This window comes from Perca fluviatilis, chromosome 6 (assembly GCF_010015445.1).
Source record: "Perca fluviatilis chromosome 6, GENO_Pfluv_1.0, whole genome shotgun sequence".
Taxonomy (NCBI): domain Eukaryota; kingdom Metazoa; phylum Chordata; class Actinopteri; order Perciformes; family Percidae; genus Perca; species Perca fluviatilis.
Genome location: NC_053117.1, coordinates 899,919 through 925,302, shown reverse-complemented (window position 1 = coordinate 925,302; position 25,384 = coordinate 899,919). Strand labels below are relative to the sequence as shown.

The 25,384-nt window shown below is 41.9% G+C and overlaps 1 protein-coding gene and 1 pseudogene across 1 annotated transcript; one reads left to right on the top strand and one right to left on the bottom strand.

Annotated features, from left to right (window-relative positions):
• Positions 1-278: 278 nt before the first annotated feature.
• Positions 279-16,269, bottom strand: LOC120560444 (annotated as a pseudogene).
• On the top strand, positions 14,287-25,259 carry angptl2b (angiopoietin-like 2b). Its single transcript, XM_039804268.1, has 5 exons — positions 14,287-14,764; positions 19,296-20,194; positions 22,349-22,542; positions 23,516-23,786; positions 24,130-25,259. The coding sequence occupies exons 2-5, from the start codon at positions 19,315-19,317 to the stop codon at positions 24,327-24,329; spliced, it is 1,545 nt and encodes a 514-aa protein (XP_039660202.1). The 5' UTR covers positions 14,287-14,764; positions 19,296-19,314; the 3' UTR covers positions 24,330-25,259.
• Positions 25,260-25,384: the final 125 nt, after the last annotated feature.

Here is a 25,384-nt window from a genome sequence, read left to right as displayed (position 1 = left end):
TGGTTCCACTGCCTCACCGGGGGATGGAAGGAGCACAGTGTCGTAAAGCGAGTCTAAGAGACTGGGTAATTGGTCCTCTGTTCTCGGCCTGTTGGGATCGCTCTCCTCAGATGGAGTTTCAGTGGCAGAATCTGGTGGACTCTTCTCCATAAGCCTCTTCCAGCCAGGTTTTCACTTTTGTCAGAATTTCTGGTACCAAAGGACGCTCTTTGCCGTCTTTTTCGTGGGCCAAGGACACAGGCAAGCACCACCTCTTTAGAGTCTTTAACTTTTGCAAGCTATCCAGCATGGTTTTTCTCTTGGTTTGAATTGGTGGTTGGTCCCTCTGACTCAAGTAAACGGCGTAACACTTCTGTGCATGGTAAAATGCAGGATGTGGATGAGTCTGCTCTGCTGAATTCCAGCGTCACCTCTTCCAGTGGTCCGAGGGTCTCTGCCATGTTCGACACAATGGACCATTCCTCTGCTGACAGACATGAGAAATGTCCATGGTCGCTAGCATATGCAGTGATGGCTCTTTTTTGTCCAATCAGCCTCACCAACATGTGTAGTGTAGAGTTCCACCTCGTCTGTACTGCCTGAATGATAGAATGCTGTGAGACACCTAGCTCCTCCTGGATTTTAGACAGGCTTTGCCGTCCTGTAACAGAGTGGTTGAAGTGTGTAGCAATTTTCTTGAGCTTTGCCAGAATGTTCACCACCACTCTCTGAGAACTAAGGCCATCATTTATAACAAGGTGCAGTATGTGAGCACTGCAGCTCAGGTCTGGCATCTCAACAAGGCGCGTGCCTTTCACCATATTTGCCCCACTGTCCCTGAGCACAAGCATGACCCACTCCTCATCAATTTCCCATTACTCAAGCATGGACAGAAATGTCTCTCCAATGTACTGTCCTGTGTGGGACTGTGATAAGGATTTAACATTCAAGACAAGTTGGACCTTTTTCCAATTCTTATCAATGAAATGAGCAGTCAAGCTCATGAGTGCTTCACTTGAACCTGCATCAGGAGTTTGTCCATTTCTTCAGTTCTTAGATCATTTAGATTCCATTTTGTGGTTTTCTCTAGCACTTGTTTTAGGGTTGGTTGTGTCAATGATGTGGTTGGAACTTGAGGCTGTGCATCTTTCTGCGCCTTCTCATAGATATCTTTGTGTTTTGACTTAAGGTGTGCCCACAAGTTGGTTGTATTTTTAAATTTGAGGCTGCCAGATCCCTGGCTCACAGAGGCTGTACAGATGTTGCATGTGACTGTACCTGACGGGCCTTTTGTGAAATACTCCCATACTTGACTTCGTCCACCACTTGCCATCTGTCAAAATATAAAGTAAACAAGCCAGGTGAGACATACAAAATAAAAACAAAATTATTGCTGCTACTGCCACAACTATTACTACTACTATTATTATTGACTGTAATGATAAATAAAATCAATGATGATGATATTATTATTATCATTATCATTTGTATTATTATTAAACAAGACAAAGGTCACTCCTAATGTTTTTTTTGTGTGTAATAGTCCCTATTGCCTTATAAGCTGCCTTATAATTACAATGCCAACTTGCTTATCCCTTTACCTGCACTCTTTTAATTCTATCTATCAAGCTACAACAAACCATTTTCAATCATCATTTGCTGCCTGCCTTTTAAAATCTACTACTTAGTGATGCACTAAATCCATTATGTGACTTGTTAATGCTGCGGCTGAACGAAAAGAAAAGCTAACTTTTATGCACAAGCTATGTTTCATACTTTTTCTCTATGTCTAAATATTCACTCCTTGCATGCCTAACTTACGTTTTACAACGCAGGGACTGTAACTACAGATATGCTAGTTATGAATACAGTAATCATTACTCTATTTAGGCAGAATGAGTTTGTTGTGGTTTCCAAGGTCATTAATGTTAGCGGTCTTCCACTGATAGCCATGGCATTAGCTAGCTTTGTGGTTAGCTAAAGTCTATGATAAGCCATAATTTAGCAATGGATAACATCATACTGCAAATTATTGTAAAACATACTTTTTCAAAATAACTGGCCGAGGAGAGATGATACGTCCCATTGCTATTACTGTCACGCTACTAAAGAAATACATCTTTTTCAAGAGTTAAACCGACAGTCAGTCAACTATACTGTGACAACGTAACATAATTACTAGCTTTCACTCTCGGCTTACATGTAACAGCAGCAAAACTGGACATGGGAGTGACGAATTTTGTCATGCTTATTTGAGTTAAGTGAACTGATGGGAATGTTCTTTTAATTGTTATTCAAGCAATGTATGTCTCGTGACAGTTGCCAACTTACCATAAACACACTTCACCAATGATCTCAGTCGTGGATAACTTGTTCACTATGCCCGACTCTGGCTGGATCAGCTGGTTGTAGGGTTTGTGGCGTTCTAAACACGAGTGTTGCCAACAGGGATGTTGTAGAGTCCCCTCTGGTGGACAAACTATGCAACACCAACACTCATAACATGGTTGAAGGGTGTTTCATCCGTTTTTATTTTATTTTTTAAATATTCATTTATCGTCCATTATAAATGCCAATACCGATAATTTGGAAAATGCCTAATATCGGCCGATAGTATCGGCCTGCCGATAAATCAGTCTGGCTCTAATAATAATAAGGGCTGAGAGCGAGTGAATGAGTGGAAGTGGAACTACAAATGAAATGCAGCACTGGTCTGTGTGGAGGAAGGAACTCACAATGATGGTGAATTCTCTGTAGGCCGTACTATTTGGGGACACGACAGCTCACTAGCTTTCAATCCTCTGAAGCCTTCACAAAGATAGTTTTGTGAAAATTAACAGCTGTTTTGGAGGCTCAATACCTTATTAAGATACTGAATGCTGATATTTCCTTTTATTTGTCACCTGATGTCAACGCACTTATAAGCCTAGGAATAAAATCAATATAAAAGTGTATTGTAACTTTAATTTCCAAGTTTTTTAGAGCCCATTAGCAGAGTAACTCGTTAGCCTAATGAATTTAAATTCTTTTCTGGGAGTTTCAGGTTGGAAACGTGCTCATTAAGTGAGAATTTTGTAATAAAATGCAAAGATGGATAACCCCGAAAACAAAAGACACAGTTCACGGACCAGTTTTGAAATGGCTGTTTTGCTTGTTCATTTCATAAAATACTCTCAGAAACTAGAGACCATCTTGCGATGGCAATGGCCCTTTCCCAGCTTCCTACCCCTGTATATTTGGGGCCCTTGCTCAGACCACACCCATCTTCGAACTGAGCCTTCATTTTGATCTCAAACACACACCTGTAAAGTTCCGTGACTGCATCATGCACGGTTGTCAACGCTATTACAGTGACAAAATCTGTTCACAGACAGACGGACATATAAACACCTGGCAAAGTACTTAAATTGCCTCTGGTAGTTTCCGCTACAGTAGGTGGGTCCAGGACCACATTCTGCCATGACGGACACACACACACACACACACGCACACGCACAGGCACACGCACACACACACACACACACAAAGCCCAGCTTTAATGATGAATGGACTGAGAAGCAGGTCCTGTATGCCTCATTTTCAATGAAACAATGCTGTGGCAAAATAATAATAACACAACCAGCATCATTATCAAGAATGAAGAACACGAACATAACGATTGCATCATTCACGTGCATATTAAGTAGCCACATTTATTTGTTTTGGTCTTATAATGCATCCATATTTACCTCTCCAGCGGAGAGGATGGTTTCTTCAGCCAGCTTAAGTTTATAAGAATTTTTCCAAATTTCAAGATTCCCTGCAAACTAAGATAAACAGTCTACAAACCGACAGCTTTTGTTTTAGCTTGTTTTGTAAAAATTTGCTATTAGCTAGAGTAGAGCTGTGTTTGCGTAAAACAGCGCGGTGGACAAGAGTGGACTGAGCAGACAGAGCAGATTGAAAATGGCTTTCTACATGTTTATGCCGGTCTACACAGGTGAGTGCATTAATAAGTACTGGTTTTTAACTCACGAAGGTTTTAATGTAGCCTCCTTACAGTAACAAGACCAGCGTTAGTTCACCTGCCCCCGCGGCCGTTGGTAATCCTCTCTGTAATGTTCCCAGTCAGAGATAGGAGTCAATCAAACTACCGTAAATAACAGGTCGCGCAACTGTGAACGTTGTAATTTGGCATGCGGATGAGAGAGTGCTTCAGCATTTCAACCATGATTTCAACACATCAATAACTCTCTTGAACACATATTGCCAGCGTGCCATTGGTTAAGGTCCCGCGTGCCCATGGTGGCACACGTGCCTAAAGTTGCCGACCCCTGTTCTACAGTATGATGAGATTATTTGCACCAACATGTCTCAATTTGGGACACCCCCATAAAAATTATTCCACGTTTACAGGCTATTCATTATTTATTCCACTTAATGCTTCTCTAATGCTACTTAGGTTAGTGTCAGGCAATGTAGTAACACTGTTTAAAGTCGGGCCGAGCTGGGGGTTTTGGGTGTCACTGCTGCCCTCAGTAATTCCATAAACAGCAGGGGAATGAGCTATGGTCTACCTTAAGCCAGGACGCCGTTCCAATCATTCCCCAGGCTTTCCTTTCCCCAGGACATCAGTCATTAAAGCTAGTAGACCTGAACCTAAATACACAGCTACAGAATACTTTGTGTTCTCCACAGTTCAGCGGCTTAAACCGGAGACAAACAAGCTAGGATTCCTATGTTAACATGGCTTTACTCCACGTCTCACCTGGCTGGGAGGCTGGCTTGTTCAAATATGATACTGTTGCCAAACAAATGTCCAATACAATTGGCAGAGCCAAGAAGATGTCATTTGAAGAGTTATCACTGCTGCTATAAAACAAACCTGTCACATAAAGATGTGGAATGGCCATATTAAAGTAACAGGTATCCAAGATTCATGATTTGCTCACAGTGTGACCTGATGATGCTAACTTTTACTGTTATAAATGTACTACATGCCTGTCACAATTGCAAAACATAGTGTGTGTTTAAAAACAGTAGACTCTTAGTAGCTAGTACATACACATTATATTGAATGTGTAATATACTGTATTTTCTACACTGAGACAGTTTTGTTAGGAAGTCTTTGTATTTGCAAAAGCAATGTTCATTGGGCTGAGAAAGTAGGGCAAATATTCTACTGACATAATCCACACAGTCATACACTTAACTGAGAGCCATGTTTTTTAAAACCTAAACTCTACTACTGACTAGGGTTAGGTATTAGGTTTTTTCCGATACCGGTGCTAAAGCGATACTTTAAAAATGGTGCCGGTGCCTAAACGGTGCCTGAACCGATACGTTTTAATAAAGTAAAAAAAAAGAAAAAAGAAGGGTACTAACTGGTTACATAAAGGTTAAATTAAAAAAAAATAACAATAACTTATTTCACCAGTCAATTGCTGTTGAACGACAAAAAGATGCACCACAAGGCATCCTGTTTCAAGTGAACGCAACTTCTGTGCTGTTTTTCTGACAGAGCTGACTGTTCCATCCTGGTGTTGGAATCCTCCACAGTGAAACACAGTCACACTTTACACTGTTTAACGTTAGCTGTCAGCATTTTAACTGTGTTTAATCCAGCTGCTAGCTAAAGGTAGGCTAACGTTACCTGCTGTCGAGTGTAGTGTAAATGAGGCACCAAAATGTTCATTCTTATTCGGTCTCGTTACTACCGTTTACGTTGGCACCGGTGCCCTTTGGCACCAGAGGTGTCAAGTAACGAAGTACAAATACTTCGTTACCTTTATTGGAGTAATTATTTTACAACAGACTTTTTAACTTCTACTCCTTACATTTTCACGAAATTATCTGTACTTTCTACTCCTTACATTTTAAAAATAGCGTTGCTACTCCTATTTCAGTTTGGCTTGTTTTCATTCCGGCTCGTCATCGTTCAAAAAAACACACACACACACACACAAAAAAAAAACTATCCAGATGAATCTCGCCATCTGGATAGAATGGTATATGTGAAACATATACCATTCCGACACCCTATTGGTTTGTACACGATCCATCGCAGCTGCACAGACCCGGTGCTAATACGGCACCAGTGCCTTAACGACCGCTATTCTCTCTGATGCTCTGAAAACGGACGTTAGAGGGAACTGAAACATCGCCGCACGTGACGCTAGTTAACACTGCACTCAACATGGTTAAAATGCTGACAGCTTAACGGTGTAAAAGTTTGTCCATATTTCACTGTAGAAGATTCTAACACCAGACTGTACCTGCTGAGATGTGTCACCTTTTGAGTTTGCAGGTATGATTTTAATATAACATTATAGTCATTATGGCCTTTAGAACAATGTTTTTTGCGGAGGTGGGGTAGTGCACTATAGACCCCTGTGGGCTTGAGTAAAATGCTTGAGTTGATACTTACTACTACCTACAGGAGTCTTTTCAAACCCTAGTATCCATACTTCTACTTGATTAATGATTTTAATGAATGTGAATACTTTTGACACCTCTGACTGGCACCACGTTTCGGTACCCAACCCTACTACTGACAGCCTCCCCTGATGACAGAACTACCATGTTTACCATGAAAACTTCAGGACTCTCCTACACTATATTTCAACTCTGTCCTCATGAGTCAGGCCCTCAGACAGCTCCCCTTGAAACTTACTCACATGTACCACCCATACAGACGAACTGCCATTGCCTTTCACCAGCACATAAGGTCACACATCATTTCAAGTTGCTCTTTTATGGCACAGGGCTTTATTTGTTGTTTTGTCCTGTTTCCATGGATCCCAAATCACAACACCTGTTTTTTTTTAAAAAAAGAAGCCTTTACCTACTGAGTGTGTTCCTTTGGATTCTTTCCAAATGATGTAAAGACGGCCCATTTGTAAAACATATCAGGAAACCATACGCTAAAGCTTAAGACCTCATGACAAATAGGTGTTGTAATCTTGATTTTTAAATTCCATGCTACAAGGCATGGTGTCAAACTTGATATATGTAGGCTCCTGAGCTGCTTTGGGGTTTAATGTGTGTTAAGAAACAGGCCGCAAAGGGATGAACAGGAAAATTCTGATTCTGAATTGAATCTAACACAAATAGTAAAATTGTTCACTTGCGCCAGATCTAGAAATGATATTTTCAGCTTCAGCGTTGTTAGTAGAGGTGTGACGAGATCTCACCCCCGCGAGATTAAACGTGACGAGATTTCTCGTCGAGGTAAAAAGTGTCTCGCGATATCAGCAGCAGCCTTGAAATTAGCATAGAAAATCCCCCGCCTGTTCTCCAAAGTGGACTCCGTGTTTACTTCTGCAGAGTGATAGCTAAAGAAAAAAGATGCCTGTAAAACCCAGCGTTAGAACGTTAGAGAGTACCACCTCTCTCTCTCTCTCTCTCTCTCTCTCTCTCTCTCTCTCTCTCTCTCTCTCTCTCTCGGCACACAAGCGTCCGCAGCGTGCAGTTCACTGTGGCGCTGTGTCGCGAAGACCACTCTCTTCCTCTGTTTTTTTTACTTTTAATGATATTAAACAAAGAGAAATGTTCTCTGTTCGTCCTATAATGGTCATAAATGGATACTAGAGTAGCCTACTTCCTTGTTTAATGCTGCGATTGATAAAATGCAGAGGAGGAGAAAAGAGCATCTGTGTTCACAAAAATCATCTGTTGAGTGTTTGATGGTAATATAATTGTGCTTTAGAACGTAATCAACGTGAAACAATAGTAAAATAAGCTTTATTTCTCTCTGTCTACTGTACAATAGTTTCGCTTTGCCAGACCCTCCTCCAAAGCGCGCTGAAGAAGGGTCTGGCTACTCCACATAGCATTCGGGGATGGGAGGAAAACGTGCTCTGTTTTTTTTTTGAGATAATTTTTTGGGCTTTTCTGCCTTTATTTGATAGGACAGGTAGGTGAGAAAGGGGAGAGAGAAGGGGGAAGACAGGAGAATCAGGAAATCATCACAGGTCAGATTCGAACCCTGGACCTCTGCGTCGAGGAATAAACCTCTCAGTATATGTGCGCCTGCTCTACCCACTGAGCTAACCCGGCCGCGAACGTGTTCTGCTTTAATGGCACAGAGCCACTACAAAATAGTCGTGAGAGACAAAACTCAGATTGGACAGATAGTCTAGTCTAGCTGTCTCAATTTACCATGCAGAGATCTGAGGAGCAGTCAACAATAGTCCTCATAAATCCAGAAAATTTAAAATTCCAACACAAAGAAGGAAAGGAAATGTAAAATACATGCATCGGGTGGGATTTCCTGCAGCACCGGAGCAATCCCGGAAGTGGAACGTGAAGGATATAGACTAACTGTGCAATGCCAAATTAAAGTACAAAACATTTGGTCTCAACGGTCTCAACTACTGCCAGAAAACGCTTAGTTATGTTGTAACCTTGGTTCTCTGAGTGAAGGGACTCTCTCTCCACCATAAATATGGAATAAGTAACAGTGTAACTGTTATACAGGAGAGACGCCAGTCATTTGAGTTCGTGGCAAAACCATTCAGTGCTCGATTTTTCATTTTGTGACTTTCAACTGAATAAAGGTCTTATTTTTTCATTGAAGTTTTCTGTAAAATAGTGTTAAAATCTCGTCTTGTCTCGATCTCGTGAACCCAGTCTCGTGTCTCGTCTCGTGAGCTGGGTGTCTCGCCCCACCCCGAATTGTTAGCCATATATTGTTAAATCCCTGCATGAGTTATGTCGAGTGAAGGCCACACATGCTGCCCATGCTTTCAACATCAGACTAATGAAGTCTGAATGAAATCCTGTTCCTCTGAATTCTCACACGTTCCATATTTACTGGTCTCATTTGGTGTTTTCTGCAAGAGTTGGGGTGAGCTTGACAAAATCCTGAGCCAGTCCCATTCTTTCCACTCAGATCATAAAACTCAAAATTTTCCTCCCAACACAACGATCCTTGTAGGTCTAGCTGAGCACAGTGAGTCCTACACAGCAAGGCCATGGAATAATTAAGCCTTCTCTTTCCATGCCACATCACAGAGGAAAATATCATTTCTATTTTGATAAATGCATTACATTACCATCCGATTCATAGCCGCACAGAATAAAAATGGCAAAAAAGGCCTACCACGACTACAACAAGAATTTACTAAAGTGAATTCACAGTTGTAATAGGCTTGTCAATCAAAAATGCACAACAAACAGCGAGCAACAGTAGACCGGGGGTGACAGGGTCGATACAGGTCACCAGAGCACCATCCATCATGGCTGGCAGACAGGGACACATGCTGGCCTTGTACATACCCATGTTTAAACAAAGCTCACCATGGTGGCCACTTATAGTGGGTAAATATACTGAGCAAAACACAACCTCATCACATGTGCTCCCACTCGTGAAAAATATAATATGGGCCCCAAACAGCAATTGATATATTGTGATGTTTACTGTGCGATATTAAAATATGACTTCAGAAAATACATTTTTAATAAGACCTGCTTCTTCTACGACTGCCTATACCAACATTCCCAGTTGGAGAAAGGGTGAAAAGTAAAGGAAGACGGTGTTTGCCTGGGACCCAAGTCGAGGAGTCATGTTTTTTTTTCGTCAGAGTAAGCACTCCTCGCGTTCACATGCATACACTCTATGGTTCACACTGCTCTCCAGAGTACAATAATTCGTCCTGTCCGCTTGGTGAACATGTCAGCGACGGGGTACAGGCCATTCTTATTATACATCCATGGTACAGACAGCTGCGCAACTGGAGCCAGGGTGAGTCTGAGTGAGACGGAGGCAGCTGCCCGGAGGAAGAGAGGCTTTGCCCAGTCAGGCTCCAAGATCACATTATCTTTTGCCTTCTGCTTAGAAGTGGTGAATTTACAGCTCACAGCAACTGAATATAATTTGGCCTCTGGCTTTTGGTTGATATCTAGTGTTGGCATCGTGTAAGCTATTCGTTTTTGAATTTCCTCTCAGCGAAATGCTCTAAGTTGGGCTTTTGTCGTGAAGGGTAGAAACAGAAGAAGTATCCTAAAGCTAGTGCTATGCGCTGTTGTTGTCACTATGGAAGTTAATATAATGGCGCTTTTCCATTACATGGTACCTGCTCAACTCGCCTTTTTTGATTTTCCATTACAAAAAAAAAGTACCTGGTACCTGCTAACAGGTACTTTCTTTAGTACCACCTCAGTTGAGGTTCCAAGCGAGCTGAGGCGATACCAAAAGGTGACGTGAAAGCGACAGAGGGGAGGTGTCCTGAACAAACCCGCCATTTTTAAATAGTTTAGCCAGCTGTGTTTTTTTTTTTTGCTGCCTCCAGCTTCATTTGAAACTAAATGTGTCTTCTGGCTGTGGCAACAACAACACATCTTCGACGTTCTGTGTGTGTGTCGCGTTAGGTCACGGCAGTTTACTGCGGCGCCGCTATGAGGATCAGCCACGCTGAGGCGGTACTAAAATCTGCAATGGAAAATGGACGCACAGTGTGTCGAGTCGAGGTGAGGCGAGGGGAGTTGAGCAGGTACCATGTAATGGAAAAAGCGCCATAAGTGTGTGGGCCGTCTTGGTTCGCGCTGGTTTAGATTATGTGCATGGGGGATGATTAACCGGCCGGACGGAGATGGAGATGGAGTAAGTGAGTTACTCACAGTGATTACTGTCTTTATTAACGAGATGAGATATAAGTAATTGTATGTCTTCCCTACCCTTTAACCTCAGCTTACAATTTTACAGAGGTAGTGGAATTTTACTTTTAGTAGATTGCCCATAATTACTCTACTTGTGCTACTTTATTGACCCTTGATTTTGGTTTCTAGCCTTAAAAAAGGTAATGAATCCTACTGCAGATTTGAAGGTTTTAAGAAACGGCCTTACTAAATATTTTGCATAAATACAGTATATAAATAGTTTTTATTCAACAGATGTTTTTTTTGTTTTATAAAGATTCCATTACATCCAGTTGCCTCGAAAGCGTTGTTGCCAAAACATCAGCTCATGGGAAAAGCCTGTTATGATGTATATCTGTCATTCTGAAGTGCTGCTACTTTCTTTGCAAGCTATTACATTTGTTTTCTACCCAGTAGTATTTCAACTTGAGTAGGGCAATGCAAGTACTTTCTCGATATAATTCTCTTCATAATGAACAACATCAACATCTGGACAGATCATAAGGCTACGGGCTACACTGCCTTTTTCATGTTTTTTAATATTTAAAACACTTGAATTCAAATGATAAAAGATGTACTGCTCTAAAGAAGCTGTTTGCCATTCAAACACGCTGCGGGCTCCCTGCTCTTTCTTCACTTCCTCATATCTGTGTGAGCTTATTCTGTTTAAACTCCCATGCAAATCGCTGTAGGAAGATAGATTATACAATGTGACTATTATTATTATTATTATTATTATTATTATTATTATACTTTAGTCGAATATACATTCTTATTGACCCTGACATTCACTTGACAATTTATACCAATAATAACCTATTATCCTGGCTTAAACTCTACATTTTTATTTAACTGGCCACAAATTGTACTCATAACAGAAGCTTTCCTCCTGCTCATCCCAGATGAACTGGTAAGCAACCAGAGAACTCCCTCGACATGCTCATTCCTTCGCCAACATAGCAGCCCATCTGTGAAACATTTCCAACGTGAAGCCACTTTCCGTGATCCCCTCCCATGTGGTGCTTGCAGCTTTAAAATGCATTGATTGGGTTACTATTTCAATACGGGACTAACATTTTCCCCCTGACATTTTTATGATCCGTTGTTCCTCCACCTGCTGAGGATTAGAGATGGAAAGAGAACTAATCACTGCACCAACACCGTGGTTTTGGATGAGATCCAATGAGTCACTCGAAGCACTCAACATTGAAAAGCAGCTCAGCTTCCCAACCGCTGAGTAAAAGTGCCATTCACCAGTTAACCGCAAAGTCAGCTGCAGTTGTCATTTAGGAGAGGAAAGAGAAGAAGATGGGTATAAACAATTGTAATAATAGCCAGCATAACATGTGACGCATGAGAGCTAAAGATGAATCACATTTTCTTTGATCAAAAGTCTCTTGAAGGGATTAGCTTGTCATACGTGTGACCGGTCCTTCCGTCTGGCTTAGTCTTGGATGTTACAAAATAATTTTGTCCACTTCTTTCTGGTCCAATATCCTTTGCCAGGAACTTCGTCTCATAAAGCCAGTTGCACATTCTCACTGTGTCATCGGGGGAAACATTTATATTCATTTAAGGAAGAAACTGAATCGACTGTGGACTAAATCAACGGCCGCCTGGCTTTAAATACTGAGCCACACAGGATCGGAATAAGGAAATTATACACAAATGTCAAACTATTACATAATGCTTCATGTAATATATACAAGGACAACGCTCGTTTCACCGATGAGGTTGTTCATTACAGAAAATGCAATCTTTAAACAACAGTAAGCTGTTGCTAGTTTACAATATTTTATTCCACTTGCTACTAAATTATGCCCCGAGGATGTTATACCGCAACTGACCTCAGAAGGGTTAAATGCTACCTGTTGCAAATAGCTTTTCCAGTCTTACTACATTTAGTCAATAGTGCATGGGAACATTTCCCCATAGCTGAAGTATGACTGTTTTATGACAGTCCTTGATAGAAAACACATGAATCCAAACTGTACAAGAGCCTGATTTCAGAGATGCACTGAGGCCAATATTTAAATCTATCGGCTTAAAGGGAATGGTAAATGTAAATGTAAAAACAATACAATGGAAAACGCTGATTGTACCCTATACAATCAGTAGGAGCACCTAAATAGTTGCACACATAGTGGAAACAAGTTTGAATAACACATTCATACTATAAATGCAAGGCCTCAGCTATTGACTCGTGCACCGTGCTCTAAACTTCATTTATACTTTGTGACTTGCCCTTTAAAAAAGGTAGTACTACTCATGTAACTGCTTGGTATTTAACACCTAAATTAAAGTAATGTAGCTGAAGCTTTGGCACATGAGTGTACATGCAACTTTTTCCTCATTCATTGGTAGTTTTTACCCTTCCCGTTCCCATTTTATACGCATCCCAACACTTTCAGAGTTTAAAGTTGACACATAAAAAGTTAGTCACCATCTGTAAAATATTAAATGTCTATACTCCAAAAGAGACAATCGCCCATATTATACATTGTAAAACAAACTTCACAGTCAAACTGAGAATTTGTATTTAACACAAAGCTACAATAAAACACTGAAGTAGCTCAAGGCTGAGAAAAACTTAACTGATAAACATAGTTGCCCATCTGGTGTTACTACAAGTTGGGTTCAAACAATTTCATTTCAACAGCTGACAAAGCAGTTAATACTGGATTAAGAAATAAGTTCAGTAGCTGCTAGAAAAGTCTGAAGCACTATGTAATTACGCTCTTAGGAAAACACTACTCTGAAGTTTCTATGTGCACTGAATAGAAAACTATTAATCTTAGTTGAAACAGGAAACCCAATGACAACATTATTGGCTTGGGCAAAAACTTGCAAATGTTATTGAAAACAGGAAGACAACACAAAAACAACAGACGACAGCCAAGGCAACAGTACCCAAAGCCAAGTCTTTGCTTGAGGAATTTAGAGAGCATTGGCAGGATTGTCCACACTCTGACATGACAACGTGTTTCATATTCTTTTGTCTACCGACACACATGGACAAGTAAGCACAGCTCTGCTTTTGAAGGCATTACGTAGTTGTCCCCCAGCAAGATGTAGTTCAAGTGTGCTGCCTTGTACGCGGAGCTAGCAGATTTCAGACATCCCCCCCCCCCTTCCAGGCTATAAACCAGGGACAGCAGTCGCTCACCCAGACCTGGTCTAGGTCAGACACCTGGATCTGCTTCCTATCTGTCAGCCTCTTCCCATCTCTCTTGGGGCAAGCTATCAATCACGGCCAATTAGGATCTGATCAGTGTGACAATGCGGCTGTCCGCCCACCACCAAAAGAACCATGCAGTCCTAGCCAGAAATAGTGGTGGTGTTGAACCAGCCGGCCAGGGGGCAGGGGGTTGGAAATTTGAGTAGTGTGTGTGTGTGTGTGTGTGTGTGTGTAGCTTGTGTTGTGTTGTGCATGCTTGTGGATCTCTTTTGTGCCATGGGGAAGAGGGGTGGTGAAAGAAAAGCTGTTGCTTTCAACAAGAATGTGTTCATTTTTAAAAGGGAGAGGGGGAGACTCTGAGCTCAATTGGTCTGCCTACTGAAACACTGCAAGAGGATTTTTTTTATCATTTAAAAGCACCAAGGAGGGGGGAGATAGAGAGAGAGGGAGAGAGAGAGAGAGAGGGAGAAAGAGAGAGAGAGAGAGAGAGAGGTGCAGTTGAGAGAGACAGCCTCTTAGAGCTGTGAGGCAGAAGTGATGGATTCAGCCCACAGAAAAGTGACAGTCTTCTCCTAACGGGCCACAGGCAGTACACAACCTGCCCTGGACTCTCACCATTTATCAGGAAACTACCTCCACCATCCAACTAAAGTTGTTTCTTGAAAAGTGCTGTAACTTTTTCAAGTGGATTTTTTTGGAACAATCTACTCAACATTTGCTGAGGAGTTTCTGGCAAGTGAAGCTTCTGTTGGGCTAATGACGGTGTTTTAATAATAGGCTTTAAAACACCACCACCCTCCACGGCTGGAATGGACTGAGGTGACAAAGAGTGAGTAACTATTAAAGGCAGAGCGCAGAAAGAGGGAGAGGAGGACACAGGGGAAACAGCTTTCACACTCGGGATGACTTTCTACCGGGAGAAACTTCAATCAGCTCTGCCAGGAGGGCAAGGCAACTGAGGGAGCCTCATCAATACTGTACAGTGATCTCGTAAGCATTGTGTAACCTTTCACGTGTTTGTATATTTATCAGTTTATACATTTTTTTACAGGGACAGTGCACATTTACATTACTTCATGTCAAACATTACTTTAATTCACTGCATTGACACATTGTCACTCACAGAGCACATGGTGACCTTTCTTGATGTGACAGACTTTAGGGAGCCCAGAATCTCTCAGCCTAGTGACATTTCCAACACCATGGTGAAGCAATTCTTTTTTTTTGTAATTTCGTGAAATTGATTGAATTCAGACTTTGACTGCTACTCTCCCAACCTGTTGCACTTTACATAATGATTTGGTTTGACCTTAAATTCAGTAGATGTCGTGCAGCATCAGTTATCGGACTCCCTGTTTGGCGCCAAAAGGGTAATTTCTTTCTGATGACTAACCCGGACTGATGACTCTGGTGGACTTGGTGGAAGGGGGGGTTAAGTCAGCGTAGGGGGATGCTGGGGAGTGGACTCTCTGGGCTAAGTGCTTCTTCACTACTGATGAAACTCTTGTCGAAACCCAGGACCCTGAAGGGGTAAGATAAAAGAAATGGGCAATGAAGAGTGTGTAGAAGACGACAGGCAGCAGGAGCCTTGAATGATACATGCTGACTTATTTGATTTATTTTACAAAATCTAAATAGTGCCATTCACTGAAAAAGAAAAGAAAAAGATAACCTATGTCGGGCAGTCTGCAGCTTCAGGATGTTCCCCTAGGCTCAGGAGAAGAGGGAAGCAGGCGGTTGAATCCTGTCTTTGTTTCTGCTGCCAGGGTAGTGTTTGGATAAGGGGGCTTTGAGGTAGAATGCTGGAACTTATCGGAACAATTCCTGAGACCCCCTGCCTGACTCAGATCACAAGTGAGGGAGGCAAGAACGCACCAAGCAGCGCGAGACAAAGAACGAAACCTAAATTTGAACAAACACCTAAACTCTCCTGCTCCATGGAGTCAAAACAAATACTGTCCTACACCATCAAACCGAGCAGCTAGTTGGGGTTAATCATGTCCAAAATGTCATGTTACACGCTTACAAGGATTACATGCTTGAGGAAAGAATGAGGTCACCCTCAAGGTAATGTAATAGTGCAGATTACCATGAGCAAATTGAATTTGACTCTGATCCAACACATATTGGGTGTCATGCAGGAAAATGCCAGTTCTCAGCGGAGTTGGCGCTAATTTGAGCTTGCAGGACAAAGCCGTCCCACAAAGTGTCTGCTCCTTTGCAGCTACTGACAAATTAGGTGCTGTGTAGTTGTGTTGCGACCTCCTGTTGTGGATGATGATGATAGGACTATGAGGCATTCACACCGAAAGTAGGACACTGGGAATGAATTGGGTCAGTAGATACAGCGTGTCTTAAAGGTACGGTGGGGCTAAGGGGCGCACTGGTCCTGCGTCTAGAGGGTCTAGCTCTTTCTGTCTGCCACCACCATTGACTCTCCATGGGTGTATGGCAGCTCACTCTAATGAGGTGACGAAGAATGCGAGGAATGCCATGCTCACGCTGAAATGAGAGACATCAGCCAGTCTGAGCGAGGCTGCCCACCTTCTAATTAATATGTGCTGAGCATGACCAAAAAGGCTGGAGCGCAGCGCTGGTCAGAGTGACCTACCCGCTGCACTCACCTATCACACTTGATTTAACATTGAGTAAAATCCACAAGGAGGAGTCGTGTAAACACAGACTTACCACCTGACGACAGTAAAACCAAAACATTTTGGTGTGAAGCCGACTTAAAGAAATCCCCCCAAGAGGAGCTGCCAATCAAATTACGAAGAGAGTGGTTATTCACTGCATTATTCACTCATTCGGCCCTGAGCAGAGTAGACGTATATGACCCTTTTCAACACCAGTTAATAATTGCAGCTACTTGCCAGTCACTAGCAGCCTGTTAAAGTGAACTGATGTTAGGACAATGATTAGCTGTGGGGCCTGTTAAAAGCGAAGGAGGAGGAGAAGGAGGCTTTCTGTTGCTCCCTCTGGCAGACTGGGGATGGGTTAATAACAGGCTGTCTCTGTCGGGGCAGATGGGACTCTCTCAGGTCCCTGGGATTCTGAGCCCAGCAAGTGTTGTTATTTGAAAATGCACATTATCGAAAAAAAAAAAAAAAAAAGAAATACACTGGAAGACACGCACACACATACCGCATTCACTCTGTCACACACAAACACACATTTCATCACAGGCTGCAAACATTTTCCCCTCAGCTTTGAAGTGTAGTGAAGCCTAGAGAAGGAGATTCCGGGCTAACAACGTCCCAACCTGGGACTCCTCCGCAGCAGGGGCAAATCACACGCCATTTCTCAGAGACAGAGCTCATGTTCCAGAGGAAGAAACCACAGGCCACTGGCCAAATACAGTCATCAGCACATTACAAGGGACAGGCTCTGGGCTGCTCTTTTATCTTGGTATGGGCTTACTTGTAAGCTATTTTTAGTGATTTCTTTAGGGCTTGATCTATCAACGCTAACGGATAATTTGCATAATATGGCAAAAATTATTCATGACACTGAATCAATCAGCATTTGCTGAGTTGACATCATACAGCCAGAATCAGTAATGAAAGACCTCCTACTGTGCTGACACAAGACAGTTTCATGGCAAAAAAAAAAACCTTTTTTTTTTTATTCATTGCAGTCATGTTTTAACTGAGGAATTGCTACTTTTAGTTACCTTTTTTTTATAAAATTCATGGGAGAATCAAAGCTCACATTCCGCTTTACTGAGCCAGGTAAACTCTAATATCGGAAAGACCGAGAGGCTAAATAAGAGTACAGTGTGCAAAAAAAAAAAGGAAAAGTGTTTACACACTCTACTCTAGACAGATAAAGCCAAAAGGGTCGAATGTGCCAAGGGTCATGTTCGTGGAGAGCGCTGCATTTCTCTTCTCCATGTCTCCAACCTAATGTGCTGGCAGCACGCCCGGATTAACAAGACAAAAACAGTTCTGCTCTCTTCCCATGTTTGTGCTGACTATTGTATGCTAGATTATCTTTCACACCGAGATAGGCTGTAACAAATGGGTGAGGACTTACTGGTAAGACTGGCAATCCTGACGCAGATCTTCAAAGCCAAGCCAATATAGCCCTCTCTATAATGCGTTCTGATTAGACAGGCCCCTTCTGATTCTGGGGAGGTGTTACACTGGACCCCTCTGTAATCCAATATGCAGCAGCTTTCAATTAAGGTGCCCCAGGAGTTCAAGGCCCTGTTATTCTTACACAGGAGCTACATTCTCCTCAGCACTCATTGGCATCCCCTAATAACGCCACATCATCTCCAAAAACTGCCTGCACTTATTTTTCTAATAAAAATGTCTACATTTTGAATTCTGGGGTTAACAGTTAGCCTAAGTATCTCATTCCCATAGTCTTGAGGAATGTTTTTTGCCACGAAGTCCAGTTATGAAGGACAACATTTAAGAGAGACTGTAATCTAGACAGGGATATAGTATCTCAGAAATTAATCAGAAATTAATTCTGAGACAGATAAGGATAACATTATGTAATGTCCCTATTTAGAGTTACAGTTAAAAGAGAAAAACATGCTGTAGTGTGTAAGTAGATACATAAATAAGGATTAATTGCTTTTCAGTGACTGAGCGCAACTTTTTTCCCTCTTTTGGTAAAGGCTATGGACAGGACTGATGCAACACAATCAATATTTAAAACAGTTCCATGAATAGCATCATCTGGTAGTGTCTCAACTTTTCCATAAGCAAAGATGTCCAGGCCTGCAGAGGGGAGCAGATAGGAGTGCTTGTGTATGTCAAGGACAAGCAGTGGCAGTCGCCCAGAGAGAACTTGCGCCAGCACAGCAAACTAAGCTAAACAAACTCGCCTAACGGCAATGTAACTGCCTAAAGAAATCATCATTAGAAGCACATCATTAGAAAAAATAAATATTTTTCTTAGGGGCAGTGAGAATTTGTAAGAGGGATTTGTAAATTTCAAACAGCAAGTACTGCATACTTTTGATAGCTGAAAGCTGATTTAAACAAACCAGGATCAAGGCCCGATGTAGGCCTATTCAATGAATTACACTTTAAAAGCCATAGGGAAAACGGCAGCGTGGGCTCACACCAGTTGTGATACCTACGGTGTAGCAACCATGCAATTCCTGATTTATATATTACACATGAATATAATGCGTTTCCTGTCATGGAATGTCACGGCAGCCACTGGGGCGCTCTGCGGGGCAAGTGGGCAATTTTCTTTCAGATCTAATCTTTTTCGGTAGCCCACATTTTTGGGAGCTGTAATGACCTCCAGCCCTGTCTAGCGTGAGATCTGAATGCACAGCGCTTCTGTGCCTGTCTGCTCCTGGCAGGTAATGGAGGATAGGACCAGTGTAACTTGATGGGCAGCCTTCTTCTGGTCTTAATCAGCTAGCTGTGAAGAGGGGTTTCAGTTCTAATAGTAAGGAAAACAGTTTCAGAATAGGTATGCTCTTACAGTCTGCTGCTTACTTACTTTACTACAATACAATCATGTTCTCCATTTTCTTCCCCATTTTCCTCAGGTTTTGGTGAGTTGGACACATGGAGCCCCCTTCAAAGGTCCTGCTGGGGCTCCTTCTTGTTTATGGACTAGCCTGTGGGGCCCAGCAGACTCAGGAGAGCCTGTCGGACAGCAGCCATGGCAGGGACAGGACCCAAGAATTTCAGAGTAGCGAGGATGATGTAGAGAGAGAGTTTCTCTATGCTGGAAGAAGCAAGCGTGCTCCAGCTGACCAACAGCAGGACAAGTGCTCCTACACTTTCATTGTGCCTCAACAAAAAGTAACCGGAGCCATCTGTGTCAACTCCAAGGAGCCGGAGGCCATGCTGGAGAATCGGGTCAACAAACAGGAGTTAGAGCTGCTGAACGTGGAGCTACAGAAACAGAAGAGGCAGATTGAGACCCTGCAGCAATTGGTAGAGGTGGACGGGGGTATTGTCAATGAGGTCAAGCTTCTCAGGAAGGAGAGCCGAAACATGAACTCCAGAGTCACTCAGTTGTACATGCAGCTGCTCCATGAGATCATCAGGAAGAGAGACAATGCCCTCGAATTGGCTCAGATGGAGAACAAGATCCTGAACCAAACCTCTGAGATGCAACAGCTCACCAGTCGATACAAAGATCTTGAGCACAAGTACCAGCACTTGGCTTCTTTGGCCACTAACCAATCAACTCTTATTGCGCTGTTGGAGGAGCATTGTCAGAGTCGCCCTCCCCCTCGTCATGTGCCCGTCCCCCAGCCACGGCCTCAGCCACCTCCACCATCACCACCTCTCAACAAGCCTTACCAGCCACCCGTCCTTCCACGAATTACCAAGCCAATCAGCAACGAGATCCAGAGTGACCAAAAATCTCTACCGCCTCTTCTTCCAACGATGCCCACTGGCACACACAGCCCCTCGACCACCGACAAGCCCTCTGGTGAGTCTAACAGCCCAATATGAAGATTTCAATATAGACATTCTATTTCTGATACATTCCTACCAAACACACCAGTTGCCATCAAACACAGTGGTCACAAACAAAGGATTGTGTTTCTGAGCTAACTACGCTGTGAACCTCTTAATAACAAGACAACACCAAGTACCCATTCTTCCAGTCAAAGCCAATTTAAATACTTCCCACACTTTCCCAGGGCAAAGGGCTCTCAGTGAGAACAGAATGCTGTTGTCTACAGCCTTTTGAGATGCATATCTAATTGCTGTGATTCAACCCACACAAAAACACAAAACATATTAGCAGGATAAATACATGTGCCTAAATGGATAGCTGGATCCAAGTCCATTAGACTCTTGAACACATGTTAGTAGATGATAAAGCTTTAAAATTGATGTGATGGGTGTTTTGTGGTATGAGTTGCAGTGAAAAGTCTGTTGCCATTCCCTTTCATTAGGAGACTTCAGTTTGAAAATGGTGGAAAAAAGAACAAACCTAAGCATTTTCCATTGACATTTTGTGCTACTGCTTGCCATTTTCACTAGGCTGCATGTGAACAGTAGCCTTTGTATGGAATGTTTAAAAGGAGGGAAGTATTTTCCTGCCCATAGCCATGCAACTAACACCCCAAAAAGTTACATAAACCCTTAACACGAACGGAGAGCTTCACACAATGCAGGAAAGAGGAAGGAAGAGAGAGACATGAAAGAGCAACAGACAGTTGGAGGGATGGAGTCTGTGAGGGGGGTAAAGTACGAACAGAAAGAGATACCGAGAGTCAGTGATGTCATTTGTTCCACTTGCACTAGGCAAGAATCAGTCATATGTTCCACCAAAGCAGCAGACTTTATCAGGCAGAACAGAGCAGGGCAGGGCAGGGCAGCTCTCTGGCTTGTATCTGCTCAACAGACATTCCTGAGACTAAATGGATGGCAGAGTGAGCCCAGAGACAGATATCATCCACAGAGATTTTATAAAACCAAAAACAACCTTGTTACTGAGAGACAAACTTCTGCCTCTTCCGTTTATGTGAACACTTTTGCGTGTTTCATGACATATTATAAATGAAGTGCTTTGTTTCTTCTTTAATACACCTCCTCTTTCTTTATATCTCTTGCAAACTGTTGAGGCGCTCCTTCCCTCACCTCTACCCCTTTGTGTGACCCCGTATTCTCTTTTCATTTGTTTCCATTGCATTTAAACTCTGTGTAATCTGGGCCAGTTGGCAAACCACACAAGTGTGAAATCTTGAGAACTTAAACACTTTCACAAGCAATTGAAGCCGGGGAGCCAGTTGCCCCAGTGTTTTTCCATTATCTACCGGGTTAGGAATTCTGAGGTAAAATCACAAAGGCTAATTAGGTTTCACAGATTTGCACCATAAAATCCAATAAAACAATATTGACCTTGCACAAAATCTACAAAACATTTTTAGCATGAATTCTATTTCTGCAAAAGAGCACAGGGCTGATACTGCACAGGCCTAATTATTGCCAACATTACTTTTCTTTAATTCAGAGTTTTTTTTCACCCAACATTAAAATGCATCTTCATGACATGTTGTAGATGCTATCCTGTTACTTTACACAACTGTTGTAATATTGGAAAAAAGCTTCAGCAGACTTACTGGACTTACTGGCAGAGAAGTGCAGCTAAGAGAAGGATTTACAAGCTGTCCATAAATTAATTTAGTCCCGGAAATCCTCACTTCAAAACATGACGTGAGGCCTTAATATGTCATGTCTTCAGTGGAAATGATGTGTCTGTATATTATAAAGTAGAAAGTAAAGTAGTAAGTCAAATAATAATAATAATAATCCTGCACAGTATAGTATCCCAGATGACCGAAAGTGTTTGCTAGCGTTTCATCATTTCAGGATTCCCTTTGCCCTCATGCCAGTGTTTCTTTTGGCCGCACAGCCAGCAGCCATTTCCCTTGTGAGAGGAGCAGCCAAAATCAATTCTGCTGTTAAAATGAGAGCCTCTGCTGAAAGATGGGATTCCCTATGGCAGAGTATAAAAACTCTTTGTGTCACTACGGCTTTTTTTCTCCATTTCCCTTTCTTAACGTTTGAGATACTGTGATACCTGACTGGATTTGACTTGCTATATATGTCTCGTTGTCGCCGTTTTGTTTAGGGCCATTTAAGGATTGTCTGCAGGCTCTGGAAGATGGCCACACTGCCAGTGGCATGTACCTGGTGAAGCCAGAGAATGCCAACCGGCTTATGCAGGTGTGGTGTGACCAGAGACATGACCCAGGTGGCTGGACCGTGATCCAGAGGAGGGTGGACGGCTCCGTCAACTTTTTCAGGAACTGGGAGACATACAAGGTGCAGCAACCTCACACCAAATCAAGGACCTCATAGTTTGGACTGAAGCTGGTGGCATATGTAGGTTGTTTTGCCACTAACCAGATGTGAACCAGTAATGAATAGGTAATTGTTGAGCTCTCAAAGTGTCTGATGAAGTAACAGCCTCAGCCACTGCCATAGCCATGACTCATTAATTCCAGCGACATCAGTTGGTCTTTGTGAACGAGTTCACAGTAAAATTAAAATGTCGGAATATTGGACTTGAACGTCACATTACTTAGTTGTGTCAGCATCCCTGACGTTCTGAAAAAAAAAAACATATTTCCTGAATATTGCATCACAAGTTACCCGATAAACAGGTCTGTGGAGTTATTTTTTGTTCAGGGGAACTCATTTTCTTTTTTCTTTTGAAAGGGAAACCCCTCACACAGGGAGGAACGGTTCACTGGTTAACGTTTGTTTGTTGGCCAGAGATTCACAAGTGTCCTGATTAAATCTCAGCTAAAGGCAACAATGGAGATATTTCCAAGACTTTTATGAAAACATTTAAACCGCATGAGATCTGAAATTGCATTTACACTCATCAGAAGGGGTGTTTCCATGATTCAAATCATGTGCAGGGTCAGGGATACCACAAACCATCTTACAGTATGACCAGAGCCAGAACAAAGCAGTGAGACAGCATCCAGTATGTTGGATTTCATATTATATACACTTTTCCTGCTGTGCTTACAATAACAAAATAATAGTGGAAATCTGGACACCCGATGGTAGCCATAAACTTGACTCAGAGGGTCCATTTATAATAATGTTCCTTGACGATAAACAACCCCGTAGAAGAGGTAAACTCATAATTACCTCCAGAACATCTGCAACGACACTGAATCATTCCCCAGAAATCCAAACTAACTGTTCAAAGCTTTTCAAACAGCATTCAGAAAGGATTTCCTAATCTTACTAATAGTGTTTTTCTTATCGCTGCTCTTCACAGCAAGGTTTTGGCAATATCGATGGCGAGTACTGGCTGGGTCTGGAGAACATCTACTGGCTGACTAACCAGGCAAACTACAAACTGCTGGTCACGCTGGAGGACTGGTCTGGTAGGAAGGTGTTCGCAGAGTATGCCAGCTTTAGGGTGGAGCCTGAGGCCGACTTCTACAAGCTAAGGGTGGGCCGTTACCATGGCAACGCTGGAGACTCCCTCACCTGGCATAATGGCAAACAGTTCACAACACTGGACAGAGACCATGATGCATATACAGGTAAAAAGTAGAAAGTATTACAAACAATGGCAGCTTAAAGCTTTAGTGCGCATCTTTTTGATATTAATGACGTCCGTTACATCCAAATGAGTTGCTACAAAGCTAATTAAGACTATCAGCTCCACAAAACTCTCTCTGTATTTCTCAGCATGCTATGTTCACAAGATTGTGTCGTCCGGCAGAAACTACGCACTATAGCTTCCCTGTACTTTGAGTCTTGAAAAGCTTTATATAAATTCAATTTATTATTATTATTATTATTAAAACCTACGGTAGAAAATATGTGTTCAATGAAAATGTATGTTCATGCACGCAGCCTGACAGTTTTTTTCTATGTTTCTAGGCAACTGTGCCCATTACCAAAAGGGAGGCTGGTGGTACAACTCGTGTGCCCATTCCAATTTGAATGGCGTTTGGTACAGAGGAGGACACTACCGCAGCCGATACCAAGATGGAGTCTACTGGGCTGAGTTCAGAGGAGGAGCCTATTCACTTAAGAAAGTGGTCATGATGATCCGTCCAAACCCAAACACCTTCCACTAAACATCCAAGGAACACATACATACTGTACTGTACTGTATCTCTCACTAAACAAAAGCCTTTGCGTCTTCTAAAATCCATGCAATCTTTATCTTTTTTCTTAAATGGAGTGGCACCACAGCAAGACCGATGACAAAGAGACAGATGAAGTGCAATATCAAAACATCAGGCTGATATAGCGGTTCCTCCTCATCATTCAAGGAAAGTTATTCTGTTGTCTGTACCATTTCCCTTTTTACATATGACTCAGTAACAGACATGTGCTCATTGCTCAGGAGTTGTTTTAGATACACTGTCTTTGATAAACCCAAAACCTGCTTAGTTGACAGTGCTCTCAATTGAATATATTGTTTGTATTAATCTAATTTGACATTAAAAGCACAGATTACAATAATTCAGTTAAGTAGCAGTGCGATAGGAACCCTACCATATATATTTAGTATGTATGAAAAGTTGTTTGTTGCAGTAACAAGCAAATGAGGTTGACACAGGAAACCTATCCAGTGACTTTTAATTTCATTCTAAATACATTTAAAAAAAATAATAATAATTTAAAGGAACAGTAACATTTATACAGGGTTGATATTCTGGCCAGTTTTGTTAATTACAACAAAATACTATAGAAAGGTGCCATTTTATTTTTTACCATGAACCCCAAACTGTTAATAGCAATACCTGAAGTTATTAACAGTATGCTTATGAAACATTTAATAGATCTAAGAAGAAAAACACTTGTTTTGAAATCTTGAATTGCTTGAACAGGTATCCACCAATTTGCTTGAATGAATCAAGCACTGTATTTACTGTATAAATTTAGTGGTTTGTTGATGTCAATAGATCCAACACATTGCGTTTGTACATAAGATATTTGTAATATAATGTATTAAACCCTGTTATGTCACCATTACATTGCAATAAAATATGTACAGCTTGTGTTTCTCTTTTTTGACATCTCTTGGTATAACGTAGTTAACAAGCAGTCATAACTGCTGCCACTAAAGTAACATTTATCCATTTTCCAAAAGTGAAAGTCAAAACAAATTACTTGAATCAGTGTG

What these genes read in the sequence shown, in the direction of transcription:
- angptl2b (XM_039804268.1), top strand. Translation starts at nt 19,315, where the DNA reads ATGGAGCCCCCTTCAAAGGTCCTGCTGGGGCTCCTTCTTGTTTATGGA. An exon ending in GACCACCGACAAGCCCTCTG is followed by an intron (nt 20,195 to 22,348) that starts GTGAGTCTAACA and finishes CGTTTTGTTTAG; the next exon opens with GGCCATTTAAGGATTGTCTG. An exon ending in AGACCATGATGCATATACAG is followed by an intron (nt 23,787 to 24,129) that starts GTAAAAAGTAGA and finishes CTATGTTTCTAG; the next exon opens with GCAACTGTGCCCATTACCAA.